Source organism: Notamacropus eugenii, chromosome 5, assembly GCF_028372415.1.
Source record: "Notamacropus eugenii isolate mMacEug1 chromosome 5, mMacEug1.pri_v2, whole genome shotgun sequence".
Lineage (NCBI taxonomy): Eukaryota > Metazoa > Chordata > Mammalia > Diprotodontia > Macropodidae > Notamacropus > Notamacropus eugenii.
Window position 1 is genome coordinate 49,622,876 of NC_092876.1, and position 18,506 is coordinate 49,641,381.

The 18,506-nt window shown below is 43.3% G+C and overlaps 1 protein-coding gene across 3 annotated transcripts; it reads left to right on the forward strand.

Annotated features, from left to right (window-relative positions):
- Nucleotides 1-675: 675 nt before the first annotated feature.
- Nucleotides 676-18,113, forward strand: CORT (cortistatin). Of its 3 annotated transcripts, none has more exons than XM_072608829.1 (3): nucleotides 676-754; nucleotides 14,986-15,170; nucleotides 17,729-18,113. In XM_072608829.1, exons 2-3 carry the CDS (start codon nucleotides 15,048-15,050, stop codon nucleotides 17,942-17,944), a joined length of 339 nt encoding a protein of 112 aa, XP_072464930.1. In that variant the 5' UTR covers nucleotides 676-754; nucleotides 14,986-15,047; the 3' UTR covers nucleotides 17,945-18,113. The 3 variants fall into 3 exon arrangements, with proteins under 3 accessions (XP_072464930.1, XP_072464928.1, XP_072464929.1); XM_072608827.1 differs by lacking the exon at nucleotides 676-754 and adding an exon at nucleotides 1,464-1,594; XM_072608828.1 differs by lacking the exon at nucleotides 676-754 and adding an exon at nucleotides 1,509-1,594 and having other exon boundaries at nucleotides 14,989-15,170.
- Nucleotides 18,114-18,506: the final 393 nt, after the last annotated feature.

Consider the following 18,506-nt stretch of genomic DNA (forward strand, 5'->3'; position numbering starts at 1 on the left):
TTAGTAGTGATATTACTTCATTGTCTATGGTTCCTTCTAGACACATCCAGTTTACCTCCATGTATCAAACTGGGCTATTTAACGGGTAGGGAATATAGTCATAAGATCATTTAGATTTGGGAAAGACCTGAGAGGTCAGCAAGTCCAGACAGACAAATGAGAGCTAGCTAGATATGTAGATAGATGATGATAGAGATAGGCGGATGATAAAGACAGAGAAAGATGATTGACAGATGATGAGAAATACATATATATATACACATGTTTTATTAAGTGCTTACTATGTGTTAGTCTCTGAGCTTGTTATGATACTTTACATGTTGAAAATAATGAAGTGAATACTGACTAAGCAGGTTTAGTTGGTTATAATTTGTTGTAAATTATTAATAAAATGTTCTTTTTTTAAATTAAAAAAAAGAAGAAAGGTTTTCTCCTTTGGGAGGATCCTTTAATATACCTTAAATCATTCAACAAGAGTATTAGTATACAGTGTGGTTTTATGGAAATTTCATTTTTAATGAAATTTTAATGAGAAATGAAATTGAAATTTCATTTTCTGCATATATTTATAGATGATGCTTGGCAATATTTTTTATATAGAGTAAATACAAAGAACCTAACTGCTATTTTTCTCATTTCTCACCAGGGCTGGGAAACAGGGAGCTAACTCTGGGACACTATTTATTTTCTCCCTATTCTCTGCCATCTGACTTCTGACCTCATCATTCAGCTGATGATACTGTTCTCTCCAAAGGTACCAATGATCTCGTTATTGCCAAGCCCAATGACCTTTTCTCAGTCTTCATTCTCCTTGACTAATCTGCAGACTCTTTAAGTTTTTCTGATACTGTGTCTCCTGGTACTCCATCTACCTGCCTGACTTCTACTTCTCAGTCTCCCAAGATTCTGCTCTGGGGCCTTTTCTCTTTTCCTTCTAGACTCTTGCTTGGTGATGTTGTCAACTCCCATGGATTTACTCCATCTCTGTGCCCAATGATTCTCTGTTTATCTAGCCTTAGCCTTCCTTGACCTCTTCTCCCGCTGATTACCTGCTACGTATCATACATGTCTAACTGGATGTCCTGTCCACATCTTCATCTCCACATGTACAAAACTAAATTATCTTTTCCCTCCAAGCCTTTCTGACCTCTCTATTACAGTAGAGGGCGTCAGCATCCTCCCAGTCCCTTGGACTCACAACCTAGGAGTCATTCAGGACTCTTCACTCTCTCTGAGCCCCAGTATCCATGCTCTTGCCAAGGCCGGTCCATTTCACTTTTGCAGCATCTCTCAGATATGTCCCTGGGTGAATACTTTCATCTCTGCCAGCCTCAGTTTCCTCCACTTTAAAATGAGGACAATCATAGCACCTATTTTCCTGGGTTGTGGTGAGGACCAATGAAATAATGTTTGTAAAGCGCTTGGCACTTATTAGGCACTTGGTAGATGCTATTTCCTTCCTTCCCTCTGAGATTTCCTCCGATTCTTCCTGACTGTGGATTGTTTGGACATAGCTGCTTGCACGTTGTCTCCACCACTGGACTGTGAGCTCCTTGAGAGGAAGGGCTACTTTTTGGGCTTGCCACAATGTCTGGTACGTGGTAGGTGCTTAATAAATACTTGTTGACTTTTTCATGACCCTGCCTTACGGTGTATGTGCCTTTGTATATGTGTGTCTGTATAGAGTGTGCATGAGTTGACATACAGTTGAATTTGTAATTGTTTATGGAAGATTAATTATGATGTATCAATTGGGAAAAGTAGTAGGACAGCTAAGGATAGAATGTTGGTATTGGAGACAGGAGACCCTGGGTTCATATCCTGCCACTGATGCTGTGTGTTCCTGGGCAAGTCACTTAATCTCTGTGTGTGTAGACTAATTAATTCTCTAGTACTTATCTACGGGGTCAGCTAGATGGTGCAGTGGATACAGCATGGGACCAGGAATCAGGAAGACCTGAGTTCAAATCGGGCCTCAGACATTTACTAGCTGTGTGACCGTGAGCTAGTCATTTAACCCTGTTTGCCTCAGTTTCTTCCTCTGTCAGATGAGCTGGAGAAGGAAGTGGCAAACCATTCCAGTATCTTTTCCAAGAAAACCCCAAATGGGATCACAGAGTCAAACAACTGAACAACAACAAGTTGGTTAAGTTATAGCTGGGTGGCAATATGTATTGGTGGAGGAAGTTCCCACACTGAGAGTTCCTCACACTGATGAAATCACAAACCCTTCTTGTACTTGGATGAATGATGAAAAAAGTAAAGACAACATTGAGTGCAAAGTCCCGAGTAGAGTAGCGATTGTTTCACAGAGCCAGAAAGACATAACTGGGGCTCAGACCCCCAGGCTGTTTTTGTCGTTGTTCCAATTCTTTGTGACCCCCTTTGGGGTTTTCTTGACAGAGATACTGGAGTGGGTTGCCATGTCCTTCTCTAGCTCATTTTACAGAGGAGGAAACTGAGACAAACAGGGTGAAGTGACTTACCCAGGTAGAGTTTGAGGTCAGATTTGAATTTAGGAAGATGAGTCTTCCTGACTGAAGGCCTGACTCTCTATCCACTGCTTCAGCTAGTGGCACATCAAGGCCACCTAGTGCAATCCATAAAGGAACCAGAATTGTTGACACATCATCCCTGGCAAATGACCATCCAGTCCTTACTTGAATGTGTCTAGTAAAGGAGGACTCTGCCTCCCTTCTCCAGCAGCCCACTCTTCTCTGGGATTGTTCTTAATTAAGTTGTTTATTTGTTTTAACACCCTAAATGTACCTACTGGACTTGTTCATGATGCTTAGTTCTGTCTTCTGGGGCCAAACAGATTAAATTTAAATCCTCTTCCATATTTATCCTTTCCTCTACTTAAAGACAATTAACATATTCCTCTATAAGGCTTTTACTCCCTAGGCAAAACATCCTTAGTTTTTCCAACCAGTCCTTGTATGGCCTAATCTCAAGCCCAGAACCAGCCTAGTCATTCTCCTGTTTGTCCAGAACTGAACACGGAATCCTAGACATGAGGTCAGATCAGGTTGGAACACAGTAGGATAGTCCCCTCCCTAGTTTGAGGCAGTATGTCTTTTTTAATGCAGTCTATAATCTCATTCTTTTTTTCACTGTCATAGCACAAAGTTGACTCACATAGACCTCATCATTCCCCGAAACCTCTAGATTTTTTTTTTGTAGAAAATCTTTGTCTGACTGTGCCTCTCCCATCTTGTACCTGTGAAACTGGTTTTTCGATGTCAAATATAAGACTTTACTTTTATCCCTATGAAGTGTCATCTTAATGAATCTAACTCAGTATTTCAGCCTGTTGAGATTTGTTGTGGGCCATGCCTTACTCAGGTTGGTCTAGTGGTTCAAGCTTGGGATCAGAATGAAATAAGATGCTTGTAGACCATCCAACATTTTACAAAAATCAGTCTACTGTTCACTGGTGGAAAAAATACCTAGCAAACAGTTAGCAATGGTTCATGTAGATGTGGCCCCCCTTCTCTCCAAATGGAAACTTGTCTAGCTAGAGTGGTTTGTTGAATTAGAGGGATGTGACTCTGAGACAATAGGATAGCTGTGAATTCTAAGGGGTACAGACTCCTCATGGGTTGGTCTTATTAAACCCCATGTGGCTGAAAAGCAACATTAACATCTTCAGCCCTAGTCCCCCGGACCAATCAAGTCTCAGAGACACCTTTCTTCCTTTTTTAGGAAAAAATGAGCCTAACCTATGTGACAGGGACCCTGTAGATATTTCTTCTGTCACAAGATCTTTTGGAGTCTTGTATGTTAGCTGTCCCTCCCAGCTTTGTATCATCTGAAAATTTGATAACTATGCCAACCAGTACCTTTATATAAGTCATTAACAAAAATGTGAAAGAGCATGGTTCCCTAGGACAGATCCCTGTAGCATTCCTTGGGTGAGCTCCTTCCAAGGTAACTCCTTTTTGGGTCTAGTCAGTTTACCCAAATTCAGCTAACTGGATTTTCCAACCCATTTCTCTTTATCTATCTTGTCAGCAGTAATAGAGATTTAATTAACAACCTATTTGTTATTAGTAGGTTTTTGGCGGTGGGTATAGATGGCACTAGAAAATGACAGCATACCAAGAAGGAAACATCAATAAAGCGTTAATATGAGATGTTGGCGAATACCCTGCAAAGGTACATGTATCCCCAGCACATAGCCCAGTGCCTGGAACACAGCAAGCGCATAATAAAAAAACTTGTCGATTGATTGATAGTTTTGTTGTTTTCTTTGACTCCTCAGTGTCCAGCATAGGGCCTTGATACTGTCAGTCATGGGGGTTTATGGGAAATCGTGACAAAATTTTGTTGCCCAGAGGAGTTCATCAGTGTTGTATGTCAGTTTAACGATGGTATGCTTGCCTAGGTTCTGGACAATGGATGATGTTCTCGAACTTTCCCAGTTACCAATGGAGTGAAGTAGGGCTGTGTGCTTACTCTCTTGCTTTTTAGTATGATGTTTTCAGTGATGTTGTTGGATGCCTTCAACAAGGACAAAAATGGCATCAAGGTCAGCTAGTCCACTGATGGTAAATTATTTAACTTGAAAAGGATACAAGTCAAGATTAAAGTGGAAGGAGAGTTGGTACATGATTTTTTGTTTACAGATGACTGTGCACTCAGTGCAGCCTCTGAGGCCAAGGAGCAACAATGTATGGATTGATTCTTGCTGCTTGTGCTAATTTTGGCTTGACAATTAACACCAAAGAAACAGCTTCTCCACCAGCCAACACCCCACCATTCATATGTGGAATCATTGGTTACAGCAAATGGAGAACTTTTGAAGGCTGTGGATAAGTTCACTTACCTTGGCAGTATACTTTTCAGGGATATATTGATAATGAAGTTGACTCATGCATTGCCAGAACTAGCTCAGTGTTTGGGAAGTTTCAAAGGAAAGTATGGGAGAGAAGCAGTATTAGACTGACTACCAAACTGATGGCCCACAGAGCTGTTGTGCTGACCTCATAGTGTTGTATGCCTATGAAATCTGGACAGTCTGCCAGCACCATGCCAGGAAACAGAATCACTTGAATTGTGTTAGGAAGATTTTGAAGATCACCTGACAGGATGAGATACCAGACGCTGAGGTCCTTTCTTGACCTGAACTGCCAAGCATTCAAACTACTGCAAAGAATGCAACTCTGGTAGGCTCATCACGTTGCTGAAATGCCTAACACAGGCTTTTCTAAGAGACTATTTTTACAGAGAACTCACACAAGACAGGTGCTCATATGGAGGTCAGAAGAAGTGATAAAAAGACACTCTCAAGGTGGCTTTGAAGAACATTGGAATCAATTGGGAGACACTAGCACAGGACTGCTCAGCATGGCGTGCCCACATCAAAGAAGGTGCTGTATTCTATGAGCAAAGCAGAATTGCAGTAGCTCCAAAGAAATGTGAGATGCACAAATTTAAAGACATCTCTACTCCAAATGTTCACATGGACTGTTTGTGCCTGACCTGTTGTAGAGTCTTCCAAACTCATATAAGTCTGATCAGCCACAGTTGGACATAATGTATCTTGACCCTGACATAGCAACGTCATTTTCATCTTCTTTGAGAGTGAAGGACAACCAACCAGCCCAACACAGCCTTGTGTGTAGTTGAGCAAAGCAGAATTGCAGTAGCTCAAAAGAAATGTGAGATGCACAAATTTAAAGACATCTCTACTCCAAATGTTCACATGGACTATTTGTGCCTGACCTGTTGTAGAGTCTTCCAAACTCATATAAGTCTGATCAGCCACAGTTGGACATAATGTACCTTGACCCTGACATAGCAACGTCATTTTCATCTTCTTTGAGAGTGAAGGACAACCAACCAGCCCAACACAGCCTTGTGTGTAGTTGATGTTTAATAAATGTTTACTGAGAAGATTCATGGCATAACAGGTGGGGTGCTGGATTTGGAGTCAGAAAGGCATGGGTTCAAATATCATGTCATATACACTCATTAGCTGCATGAATCTGGGCAAGTTACTTAACATCCCTGGACATCAATTTTCTCACAAAATGAGAGGGTTGGACTTGTTGACTTCTCGGGTCTTTTCTAAATCTGAACCTGTGATCCTATGATTATATTCCTCATTAACAGAACAGTCCAGTTTAATACACAGAGGTAAATGAGATTGTCTACTCACTTTATGTCCATGCCTTTGAGCGACCCAAACCTTTGACCCCCCAAGATAGCTTTAATCTGAAAAAAAATGCACATGGTGATGCAGAGCACCCCATCTTGACCATTGCAATTAAAGAGAATTCCAATAAAAGCCTATTAGACAAAGCTCATAGACATACAGATTGAGACATGTCCAGTATAAAATGATCCCTCTCAAAATATCACTGAAAACAATAAGAGCTTGATGCAATGTGATCAGGTTGTAACATAGGGGTCAGTCTTCTGATTCCATAGTCCTTGAATGGGCATTTCCATTGATATCTGCAAAGGAAGAAAGGTTGGATCTAGTCAGAAGCCCTGAGCTCAAATTTGGATCTGTTCCTCCCTTCTGTGCCTCACTTTCCTCCTCAGCAGAATGAAGCAGTTGATATTAGAAAATGATGACTTCTAAGGTCTCTTTCAGCTCTGCCTAGATCTTATGATTGAGGAATAATTCAACAATCCTTCACAGTTGGTTTCGATGACTTTTCTGGAACCTTGATCTCTTTTTTTCTCTTTATTCCATTTCATGTTTCTATTTTGGAAGAGTCCTCTTAAAACTGATTTCTCAGAGATTTCAGTTACTGAATTTTAGAGATGGAAGGCATCTAATGATGTCTAAGCAACATCTGGAACAACTTCCTTAATTTACAGACATGAACTGTCTTTTGCTTCTTCTTGTATCCTCAGTATTTAGCACAGTGCATGGTACATAGTACATGCTTAATATATGTTGATTGATTGATTGATGGAGAAACTGAGGTGTATAAAGTTTAAGTGACTTGCCCAAGGTTGCACATATAGTCAGTGGCAGATATGAGATGTGGTCCCAGGTCTTCTGACTCTTACACCAAGACTGTTTCCACTATGCCAAGCTAGAGACGGCCTCATTACGTAGATGAATTGTAGTTAGAAAAATTTTCGCCTGAGGCAGGTGGGGGTGGGGCAGGAAGGCCAACTCAGTGAGTTGAAGAGAGAAATCCCTAGCCCAGTGCAATAAGGGAAGATGATGTCAGTGCTTCCCCAAATTCCCACTCCCTATTGGCCTGGAGCAAAGGTCCAGCTGCCCAATCCAAGTTAATCCTCCTGTAGCTGAATTTCCTTCCTGAGACCCTTTGAATTCTTTTGTTTTCCACAACAGTTCTGAGTGGTCCTGTCACATTCTTCAAAATATTCAAAGCATGGTTAAGGCTTACACTCCAACCTTGATATGTTACCAGAAACTGCCTCCTGCCAGAGTGGCCCAACTCTTCCAGAGGCCTCTAATTCTTTTTTTTTTTTTTTTTTAATTTTTTTATTTTTTTAATGTTTAACAATCACTGCCATACAATTGCGATTTTATCCCTCCCCACCCACCCCCCACTACCTCCCTCCCTCCCCACGACTGCATACAATTCTGTATAGATTCTACATATACTTTCCTATTGAGTATATTTTCACTATAGTCATGCTATGTAGTCAGACTAAGATAAATGAAAGAATCCGTATAACAAATCAGAACATGATACACAAACAGATACACATACACAAACATGATCTGCTACATTATGTGAGTGACTTCCATATTTCTCTCTCTGAGTGTGGAAGGCATTTTGCCTTGAGGTCCACCATTGGGATTTTTTTTTTTTTCAGAAGTTCTTGTGTTATTACAAAAATCTAAGTCTACCAGAAAAAGCTCTCACACACTGTGGTTGTTGCTGTGCATAAAGTTCTCCTGGTTCTGCTCCTTTCACTCAGCATCAGGTCATATAAGTCCTTCCAGGCCTCTCTGAAGTCTTCTTGTTCATCATTTCTTATGGCACAATAGTACTCCATTACATTCATATACCATAATTTATTCAGCCATTCCCCAATTGATGGACATCCCCTTGACTTCCAGTTTTTGGCAACTACATAGAGTGCTGCTATAAATATTTTTGTACATGTGGGACCCTTTCCCATTTTTATGATCTCTTGGGGATATAGTCCTAGTAGCGATATTGCTGGGTCAAAGGGTATGCACATTTTTGTAGCCCTTTGGGCATAGTTCCAAATTGCTCTCCAGAATGGTTGGATGCGCTCACAGCTCCACCAACAATGAATTAGTGTTCCAACTCTCCCACATCCTCTCCAGCATTTATCATTTTCTTGTTCTGTCATGTTTGCCAATCTTATAGGTGTGATGTGGTACCTCAGAGTTGTTTTGATTTGCATCTCTCTAACCAATAGTGATTTAGAGCATTTTTTCATATGATTATAGATAGCTTTAATTTCTTCCTCTGAAAATTGCCTGTTCATATCCTTTGACCATTTATCAATTGGGGAATGACTTGTATGATTATACATTTGGGTCAGTTCTCTATATATTCTAGAAATGAGAGGCCTCTAATTCTTAGCATCCTAGAGCGAGAGCTGGGTCTGCTTCTAAGGAGTTGTTGTTTTTTTTTTTTATTTATTTAATTTTTTTAATAGTAAGTTTTATGGATTCCCTTTACTCTCCTCTCACAGCCATTTCTAGGGGAAAAAAAAAAAACCAAACCCTTCCCCACCATGTCCAAGTCAAACCCTACTTACTTTATAATAAAGAAATATGATTAGGCAAAATAAATCTGATGGGATGACTGCATCTGACAATGTATACAGCATTCAGTGCTGGCAGTCCCCTACCTTGCTGTCAAAAGGAAGTATGTTGCATTATCTGTTCTCCTGGAACTGTTATTGATATTTCAGCTTCCTGTAAGTGCTCTCTTCATTTATATTTGTGAAGTCACTGAGTAACTGGAGTTAGAGACTACTGTGATATAGAGTTCCAGCCCACCATCAGATTTCTTGTCTTCGCAGTGGATGGAGGAGTGGCGGGAGGAAGAGAGAGAATTTGGAACTGGAAATAAACATTTTTTAAAGAGGGAAGGAAGGGAAGAAGAGGGAGGAAGAGAGAGAGGAGAGAAGAAGAAGAGGATGAAAAGAAGCAGAGGAGGAGGCAATAAAGAAGAGGAGGAGGAGAAAAACAAGCATAGGAGGAGGTGGACAAGAAGAGGATGGGAAGGAGGTGAAGGAGAAGAGGAGTTGGAGGAAGAGAGGAGGAGGAGGTGGACGCAAAGAAGAAGGGGAGGTGGAGGTGGCGACAAAAGAGGAGTGGAGGAGGAGGAGGAGAAGTAGAGGAGAAGAAGGAGGAAGAGAAGGAGGAGGAGGAAGCAAAAAAGAAGCGTAGGAGAAGATGGAGAAAAAGAGGAGGTGGAGGAGAAGAGAAGAGTTGGAGGAAGAGAAGAGGAGGAGGAGAGGAAGAAAATGGAGAGGAGGAGAAGAGGAGGCAGATGAGAAGAAGAAGAGAAGGCGAAGTGGAAAAGGAGGAGGAGGAAGAGGCGAAAAAGGAGGAGGAGAAAAAAGTTGGAGGAGGTGGAGAAAAAGATGAAAAGGAGAAGAAGAGGAGGAGGAGGAGGCAAAGGAGAAGAGGAGGAGGAGGAGTAGAGGAGGAGGTGGACATGAACAAGAAGAGGAGGAGGAAGAGTCGAAGGAGGAGGAGAGGAAGAAAAAGAAGAGGAGGTGGATGCGAAGAAGAGGAGGAGATGAAGGAGGAGTGGAGGAAGAGGAGGAGGAGTGGAGGAGGAGGAGGAGAAGAGGAGGAGGAGGAGAAAGACGAAAAAGAAGAGAAAGAAGTGTAGGAGTAGGCGGAAAAAAAGATGAAAAGTAGGAGGAGGAGAAGAGGATGAGGATGAGAGGAGGAGGAGTAGAGGAGGAGGAGGTGGGCACAAAGAGAAAGAGAAGGAGGAGCAAAGGAGAAGAGGAGGAGGAGTAGAGGAGGAGGAGGCAGACACGAAGAAGAGAAAGAAGGAGAAGAGGAGGAGGAGGACAAGAAGAGGAAGAGGCAGATGCAAGGAAGAAGAGGAAGAGGAGGTGGAAGCAAATAAAAAGAGGAGGATGAGGAGAAGAAGCAGAGGAGGAGGAAAAGAACAAACAGGAGGAGGAGAAGGAGAAGAGGAGGAGAAAAAGAGGAGGGGGAAGAAGAAGAGGAGGAGGAGAAAAGGAAGAGGAGCAGAAGGACATGAAGAAGAGGAGGCTAAGGAGGAGGAGGAGAGGAAGAAGAGGAGGAGGTGAAGAAGAAGAGGATGAGGAGGAGGCAAAGGAGAAGAGGAGGAGGTGGTGCACATGAAGAAGAGGAGGAGAAACAGAAAGAGGAGGTGAAGAAGAGGAGGAGGAGAATAGGATGAGGAGTAGTACGCAAAGAAGATGAGGAGGAGGTGAAGGAGAAGCAGAGGACAAGGAGGAGAACAAAAAGAGGAGAACAGGAGGAGGAGGGGAAGAAGAGGAGGAGTTGGAAGAGAAGAGGAGGAAGAGGAGGAGGTGATGGAGAAGAGAAAAAGAGGAGGAGAAGGGGAAGAAAAAGAGGAGGAGACGGAGGAGAGGAAGAGGAAGAGCCCAACGAGAAGCAGTGGAGGAGGAGGAGAAGATGAGGAGAATAAGAGGAAAAGGCAAAGAAGAAGAGGAGGAAGAGGAGACAGAAGAGGAGGTGGAGGTGGAGAAAAAGATGAAAAGGAGGAGGAGATGAAGAAGAGGATGAGGAGGAGGCAAAGGAGAAGGAGGAGTAGAGGAGCGGGTGGATTTGAAGAAGAGGAGGAGGAGAAAAAGGAGGAGGAGGGGAAGAAAAAGAGGATGAGGAGGAGGCAAAGGAGAAGAGGATGAGGAGGAGGCAAAGGAGAAGGAGGAGTAGAGGAGTGGGTGGATTTGAAGAAGAGGAGGAGGAGAAAAAGGAGGAGGAGGGGAAGAAAAAGAGGATGAGGAGGAGGCAAAGGAGAAGAGGATGAGGAGGAGGCAAAGGAGAAGGAGGAGTAGAGGAGTGGGTGGATTTGAAGAAGAGGAGGAGGAGAAAAAGGAGGAGGAGGGGAAGAAAAAGAGGATGAGGAGGAGGCAAAGGAGAAGAGGATGAGGAGGAGAAGGAGGAGGAGAACAAGAATAAGAGGAGATGGAGAGGGAGGAGGAGGAGAACAAGTGGAGGAGAAGTAGAAGAGAAGAAAAGGGAGAGGAGGAGGTGATGAAGAAGAGGGGAGTAGGAGAAGATGAAGAGGAGCAGGAGGAGGAGGTGAAGAAGAAGAGTAGGAGGAGGTGGAGGGGGAGAGGAGGAGGAAGAGAAAAGGGAGAACAAGAAGAAGCAGAGGTGGAAAAGAGGAGGAGGAGGAGAAGATGAAGAAGATGAAAATGCAGAAGAACAAGAAGAAGAGGAGGAGTAGAGGAGGATCAAGAGAAGAGGAGGAGGAAGAGGGGAGGAGAAGCAGGAGGAGGAATGGAAGATAAAGGAGGAGAAGAGGAGGAGGAGGAGGAGGAGAAGGTGGAGGAGAAGAGGATGAGCATGAGGCGAAGGAGAAGAGGATGAGGAGAAAGAAGAAGAGGGGGAGGAGAAAAGGAGGAGAAGGCAGACCTGAAGAAGAGGCGGTGAAGAGGAGAGGAGAAGTAGAAGAGGATGAGGAGGAAGAGGAGAATAAGAGGAGGAGAAAAAAGAGGAGGTGAAGAAGAAGAAGAGGAGGAGAAAAAGAAGAGTAGGAGGATGTGGAGGAGAAGAAGAAGCAGAGGAGGAGCAGGAAGAGGAGAGCAGGAGCAGGAGGAGGAACAAAGGAGAGAAGGAGAAGAAGAAGAAGAGAAGGAGGAGGAGAGAAAGAGAAAATAAATATGGAGCAGAACAGTTGTCAGTCTCTATGGAGTTTCTTGTCTTGGGGTTCCCTATTCTAGGGACGTCACAAGTTCGAACATCATCGCAGTCCATGCCCCTATAATCATGAATATTCTTCTTTTGATATTGCTTCCTTCACTCTGCATCATATAAATCTTCTCCCATTTCTCTGTGTTCCCTAAAATCATAGTTTCTTATTGAACAAGGACATTCCATTTCACATGTCCCATTTCTTCAGCCTTTCTCTTATCAGTTGACTTCCATTTTGTTTCCAGTTCTCTGCTACCATGTGAAGGGTTGCTAGGGAAATTTTGGTACCTATTGGAGCTTGATGTGCCTTGAATCTCCTTAGAGGTACCCTGGGTCAAAGGGCATGGACAATTGATTCCAAAGTTTTTTGTCCTTCATTTTCAAAGAAAGCCAATGACAACAAGGGTTGATGTCTCATATGTCACCTGGATGTGAGTTGCACAGTGTCATCAGCCTCACTCTCTCTTCCTGAGTCATTGGAGTCCAGTAACAAGACAAAAGTCAGGACAACTAGTGATTGCTTGGGATGTTGTGGATGACCTTGGGGTCTTTGATGTCTGAACAAGCTCTAAGGGCTCCACAACAACTGTTTCCATCACCTTCATAACTGTTGGAACCAGTTGTTCTCATCTGACTATTCTCTAGACATGCCCCTAATGCACCAAGGGATTTGAGGCCCGTTGGTTACTCTCAGCCTGGTTTAGCCCGTTTGCCCAGATGGTTCATTGGGGTGTGGCTGCTGAGCATGCTGCAGCTTCTTGGAGCAACAGGTGAGAGTTGGGTGAATCAGGTGGATACCAGAGGTAGATGAACAGCCATGGAAAGGACTCAGCAGCCCTCACACTAGATGTGCTAGTCCTCCCTGAACACCCCGTACACCCCTGTTCCAAATACCTATTGTACTCAAAGCAAATGCCTTTTTTTTTTCTAAGACTGAGTCTCTCTATCTCTTCCAGGCTGCAGGTGCATTGGTCATTCATGGGTCAGATCCCAAGAGTGATCAGCATGGGAGCTTTGACCTGCTCCGTTTCTGACCTGGGTCAGTTAAACCTCCCCATATTTGTGCCAGATTAATGTGGACACCCGATTGATTTAGCCCATTGAAGTTCAGACTCATCAGTGTCAGCCTCTCCAGTATCAGGGATTACAGACACATGCCACTATGCTCAGCTTAAAAAACTTAAGCAAAAGATGTCTGAATAACTGTGGCCCTGTTTTACGCAGCTTGTCCAGTGTAATGAACGTTGAACATATAGGTATCTTATGAAACAAGCCTCTTCTTTCATGACAGAAAGGTGGGGTCTCCTGGGACAGAATATTGTATGCATTTTCAGACACAGTCACTGAATTGTCTTAAAGAAAAGTTCAGCCTGAGAAGGGGAATGAAATAAGCTATGCCATAAAGACAAAAGACTTCCATGAAATACCCTTAAAATAATACATATCCATAGTTTTCCTCGTTACAGCAATTGCTAAAGAGGCTTTCCATAAATCAGCCATGTTCATTTCTAATTACCCACATTAACTGGAGCTATGGCAATGAGGCTTTCATTCTATAGACAGAAGGGTAGCTGCTGGGATGGAACAAACCTGATCTATTAAAATCCAGATTTACTAAAAAGGTTAATTGGGGGAAGATTATTCACTTTAGAGAACCATAAAATCCCACAGCTAGAAGGGTCCTTAGGTGTCATCTAGTGAAGCTTTTTTTCAGCCTTCTTCCTACTAGAGAGACCCTTCTCCAACAACCCTGATGGAACCAGCAGTGGCCTGAATATGTCATGTCCAGCCTCCTTCCTCACCCATCTCCCGAGGCTCCTCTCATTGAGGTCACTAATGACTCCTTAATGACTCAACCCAATGGCTGTTTTTCCAGGTCTTATGCTCCTTGAACTTATCAGTATTTGATACTTGGCCCCTTCTTCCTTCTCCCCACTCCACACACCCCAAATGATCACAGAACTAGAGCTGGAAGTGATCAGCTAGTCCAAAGCACTTATTTTACAGATGAGGAAACTGGGGCCCAGAGAGGTTGTGACTTGCTCAAGGTCTCACAGGAGTATGTAAACTCCCCGTTGTCTTCCTAGTTCTCTGCTCATCCTCTATCCCCCTTCACCACTTTTCCTTCCTTCTGTTAACAATAATAGTGATTGACATTGACCTTTCAAGTTGGCAAAGCCTCTTGCATGCAGCCTTTTACAATATCAGTTATAAATGTATATGTAAATTATTTAAATTATTGACATGCAGTATCTTATTGGAGCTTTACAACCTCCCAGTGAGATGGTTACTATGGAGGTATTATTCCCATTTTACGGATGAGTAAACTTAGGCTCAGAGAGATGAAATTACTTCGTCCATGATCACACAACTAGTATCAAAGAGGAAGATAAGAGCTACTTGCTGACTCCAAGTTCAATTCTTTGTCCCCTATCTTACCTATATCTGCTGTAACCAAGACATGGGTATCCCCCCACCCAAAGTTCTGCCTCAGCCTGGCTTGGGTCTCTAATTCAAGGCTGAGTTATATTTTATTTTGTACTCAAGCTTTCCTGCTCCAATGACCAGAATGGACAGATGAGGAAATAGTTTTGTGTTAAAAAAATAACCCCCAAGCATTTATTAAACTAGGTGCTGAGTGTATGTTTGGGGAGTGATGGGAGAGGGGAATGGGAAGACAAAAAAAAAAAATTGAACAGTCCCTGCCCTCAAGAAACTTCTGTTCTCACAGGAGAGACCACAGGTAAACAATTATGATCAGACAAGATAAGGATTGTAGAAGTGGGTAGTGGTCAAAAAAGGGAGGCACTTTGTGGAGGGTGGGGATAGAGAGGTCAAGAGCAGTTGGGAGGGTCAGGTACTCAATGCACCAAAGGGACACCCTCCCCCCAGACCCCCACTCTGACCCCATCAGAAAACCCAGGGCAAGAGAAGGAGGCAGGCTTCCGGGGGACTCTATTCCAAAATTCAGCTTAAACAGACAAGCATGTGGGGGCCTCGAATTGTTCCGTCTCTTCCTGCGTCACTCTTTGAGCCAGGAAAAGTTGGGGGGGGTGGGGAGTATTTGGGAGAGAAAAAAAAAAGAACATAAAACAAACCAGCTGGAGATTGAGCTTACACCCCTCCCTCAAAAGCAGAGACATTAATTTCGGAGCAGCTGAGTGAAGTAAGCAGTAGTGGTGGCGGCAGCAGAGAGATGCATCCATCCCCCGGCAGCCGGCAGCTCCCAGGGTCTCTTTGCTTCCTACTCCTGGTCTCCTGGGCTCTGGCCACGGCAGCCCTCCCCCTGGAAGATGGCCTCCCCGGGAAAGGCAACAAGGTAAGTGAGGGCAAGTGGGAAAGCACTTCTCCCTGTTGCTTTGGCAACTTTGGAAAGCCCCTTACCTTTGTTCGTTTTTGGTTTTCTGTTCTTAATTCTCTTGCATGTGGGTTTGGCCACAACTCTGGTCTCACCAGCATCCCCATTCCTGACTTTCTGACTTTCACCTTGTGTAACTCCCCACACAGTCTCTGGGCCTCAGTTTCCTCATCAGTAAAATGAGAGGGATGATCTGGCATCTAGATTCTAGATGGCTTCTGAGGTCTTGTCCAGATGCTAAGACCCTCTATGATCCCATATCCCCATGGCAGATTCTGTGGGTTTGATTTTTTTTTTTGCACTTCCCTCTCCTCTCTTCTATGAGAATCTTTTTCTTCCCTTGGAGGGTTGAAAAAGTTGGTCATTCCTCCACTTCCTCTTCTGCCAGCTTCCTGCCAAGACTCCAGCCTTCCTAGTCCTCAACACCCAGAAGGGACAGTGTCCTGGAAAATTCTTAGGCAATGTGTGCCCCCAGTGACAGAAGCCTAGACAAAGACCACCAAAGTGTGTGTGGGGGAGGTCTGCAGAAGATCCCCAGGGAAGTTTCTTCCTCTGAACAACTGATAACTCCTTGTTACAGAGGAAAAACTTCCTAACGAGAGCTAGCTAAAAAAGAAATGGACTGCCTTGACACTAGTGAGCTCCCTGTCACTGGAGGTCTTCAAGCAAAAGGTGAATGACCACTTGTTGGGGATGTTGTACACATGATTCTTGGTCAGGTACAGGTTGAACTGGATGGGAAGAGAGGGATCTTGCAGCTCTGGGCTCCTGGGATTCATTAATCATGGTAGACATTCCCCACCCCCAGCTAATCAACCTTAAGTCTTCAGCTTTAGTGTCTGCTTAGTAAAACTCCAGAGGAGAACACAGCTGCTGAAACCTTTATCTAGGGCTCCGAAATGTTCAATGAGAGTCGCCCAGTCTATTCTCAGCCGCCGCTGTGTGTGTGAATCACACACATGCTTCGGAAATGTTAATTTATAGAGTAAATGTTCTCTCTGGTAGAAACTGACATCATTAAATTCCCCATTGAGAATCTTAAAATTTACAAGGTGATTTATTTTTCATTTTTCCCTCTATTTTTCCTGTTTGAAAAAGTTCCAAGAGAGAGTACATAAACTTGGCCATTAAAAATGGATTTTTCTCTAAAATCACAGGCAGTGTTCAGGCCGCTCATTTATCATTCCAGCATCTTTTGCTGCCTGGCAGGGAATAGACTTTCGTAGGGAATCTGGAAAAAAGCTAGAATAGAATGTTGAGAACTGAAATAATTATAATCAGTAGGGACCATAGAAGGTCAATTTTTTTAAAATTAAACTCTGAATAGAAAGGGTCCTCAGAGAACATCTATTCCAACTCAGACCTGACCAACAATTCCAAATGCAGTATCCCTATGTCATGCACTCACTACTTGCAGATTTCCAGGGTACCTTCCCACCTCGCTCATCAAACTTTGGGATATTTCTAATTGTTGGGAAGCTTTTCCTTGCATTATATTTAGCATTCCATCTTCTCCAGCTGAAGATTCTCCCACATTCATTCCTTAAAAGTATTTCTCTCTTGTATGAAAGTTCTTATGTCTATTAAGGTCCCCATCATTCATGATAGGTATGGACATAGCATTTATTAAAATGTGTTTATTAAAGCTTCCATTCAGAGCAAGTTTTCATGTTCACTGAATCAGAGAACAATTGTGGGTATCTCTTAAGTATTCAATTTTCCCTCCTTTTTCTTTACTCCAAATGTGTGTTCTGATTAAGAACCTCAAAAAGTAAGAGGGAAAAATGTCTGCTGTGTTGTGAAAGTTATTCTTTTCCTTCCCTCTAGAACTTCTCAGATGTTCTTAACCCTTTGTGTGTGTGTGTCCTGGAACCCTTTGGCTAGTCCAGTGAAACCTATGGACCCCTCTCAGAATAATGCTTACTGCCTAAAATAAAATACAAAGAATTACCAAAGAAATGAATTCTATTGAAATAGTGTTATCAAAATCCTTTAAAAACAAGTTCACAGACCTCAGGTTAAGGATCCCTGCAGGTTTAAACAAAGCACTTTCTTTTCTTGATTTCATTATTAAAGGAGCAACGTAAAATAACCATTTCTCCTGTTTTCAGTGTCTGGTAGACTAAGCTCCCCCAAGCTTTTCTGTTCCAAGAGCATCTTTCTCTAAGTGGGGAGTGGTGGTTTTCTCAGGCTGAGTTAGGGTTTTGTTTTATTTTGTTTTGTTTTTGACTAGAACTGAGATAGCGACAGGGTTGGGCCCTTCCAGTATGGAAACTCCCTCCACGGATGAAGACCAGCAACTAGCAACTCAGAGTTTTAGGGAGTTGCTTGGGATCAGTGAGAGGTCAAGCGACTTGGTCGCACAGCCAAGATTTGTCAGAGGCAGCACTGGACCCCAGTCCTGACTTCACGGCTGGCTTCCTTCCCATCCACTACTCTGGGGTACCCCTCATAGAGGTAGATGACTTATTTTCTTTCATCCAACCCCCAGTAATCGCTGCTTGCTCCTTTTTTCAAAGCCCCTGCAGGAGGTGGTGGAAGGAAAGAGCAGCGACCTCCTGACTTTCCTTTTCTCTTTGTACGACTGGACCTCCCGCGGCGGAGAGATGCCTCTGGCGGGGGGCGACGAGATGGAGTTCTCCAAGCGAGACGGAAGGGCTCTTTCTAACCAAGCCCCGCCTCGGGATAAAACCCCCTGCAAGAATTTCTTCTGGAAGACCTTCTCCTCCTGCTGAGAGATTCCGGCATGCTCCTGTCGTGCGCAGCTGCCCCGATCAACAGCTGGAATAAAAATGAAATGGATACGGGGCGGCGATGTCCCTTATTTGTGAATGTGGTCGTCTTGTCCTGTATGGTGTAAGAGTTTGTTTTTGTCTCCCTTACAATAAAGCATATGGACCGAAATTTCTGGTGGTGCTGTGTTTAATATCAAGCCCAGATGGAATGTTTAAAAGGACGTTAGCTGTACTGATAAGACTATTAAATGCAGCCTTATAGTTTTCCTTCAGTACATGTCACTTGTTTGTAGGAATGTGGTCTGGTAACTTGGGCCACTTTTGGTGGTGTAGTGGGAAAAGTTCTTGACAGGGAGGCAGGAAGGAACCGAGTTCACGAAGATCCTGGGCCGTGAGACTTTGGGCAAGTCCCTTTACTTTGAACAACTTCAGTTTCCTAATCTGTAAATTGGGAATAATAATTCTCACTGTGACTACCTTAAGGTGTATAAGTGTAGCTACAGAGAACTGACTTAAGTGTTAGAAAGACCTGGGTTCAAGTCCCACCTGTGTGACCATGTGA

Coding starts and splice junctions, on each gene's coding strand:
- CORT (XM_072608827.1), top strand. Junction 15,171..17,728: donor TCCCCGGGAAAGGCAACAAG/GTAAGTGAGGGC, acceptor CTTTTTTCAAAG/CCCCTGCAGGAGGTGGTGGA.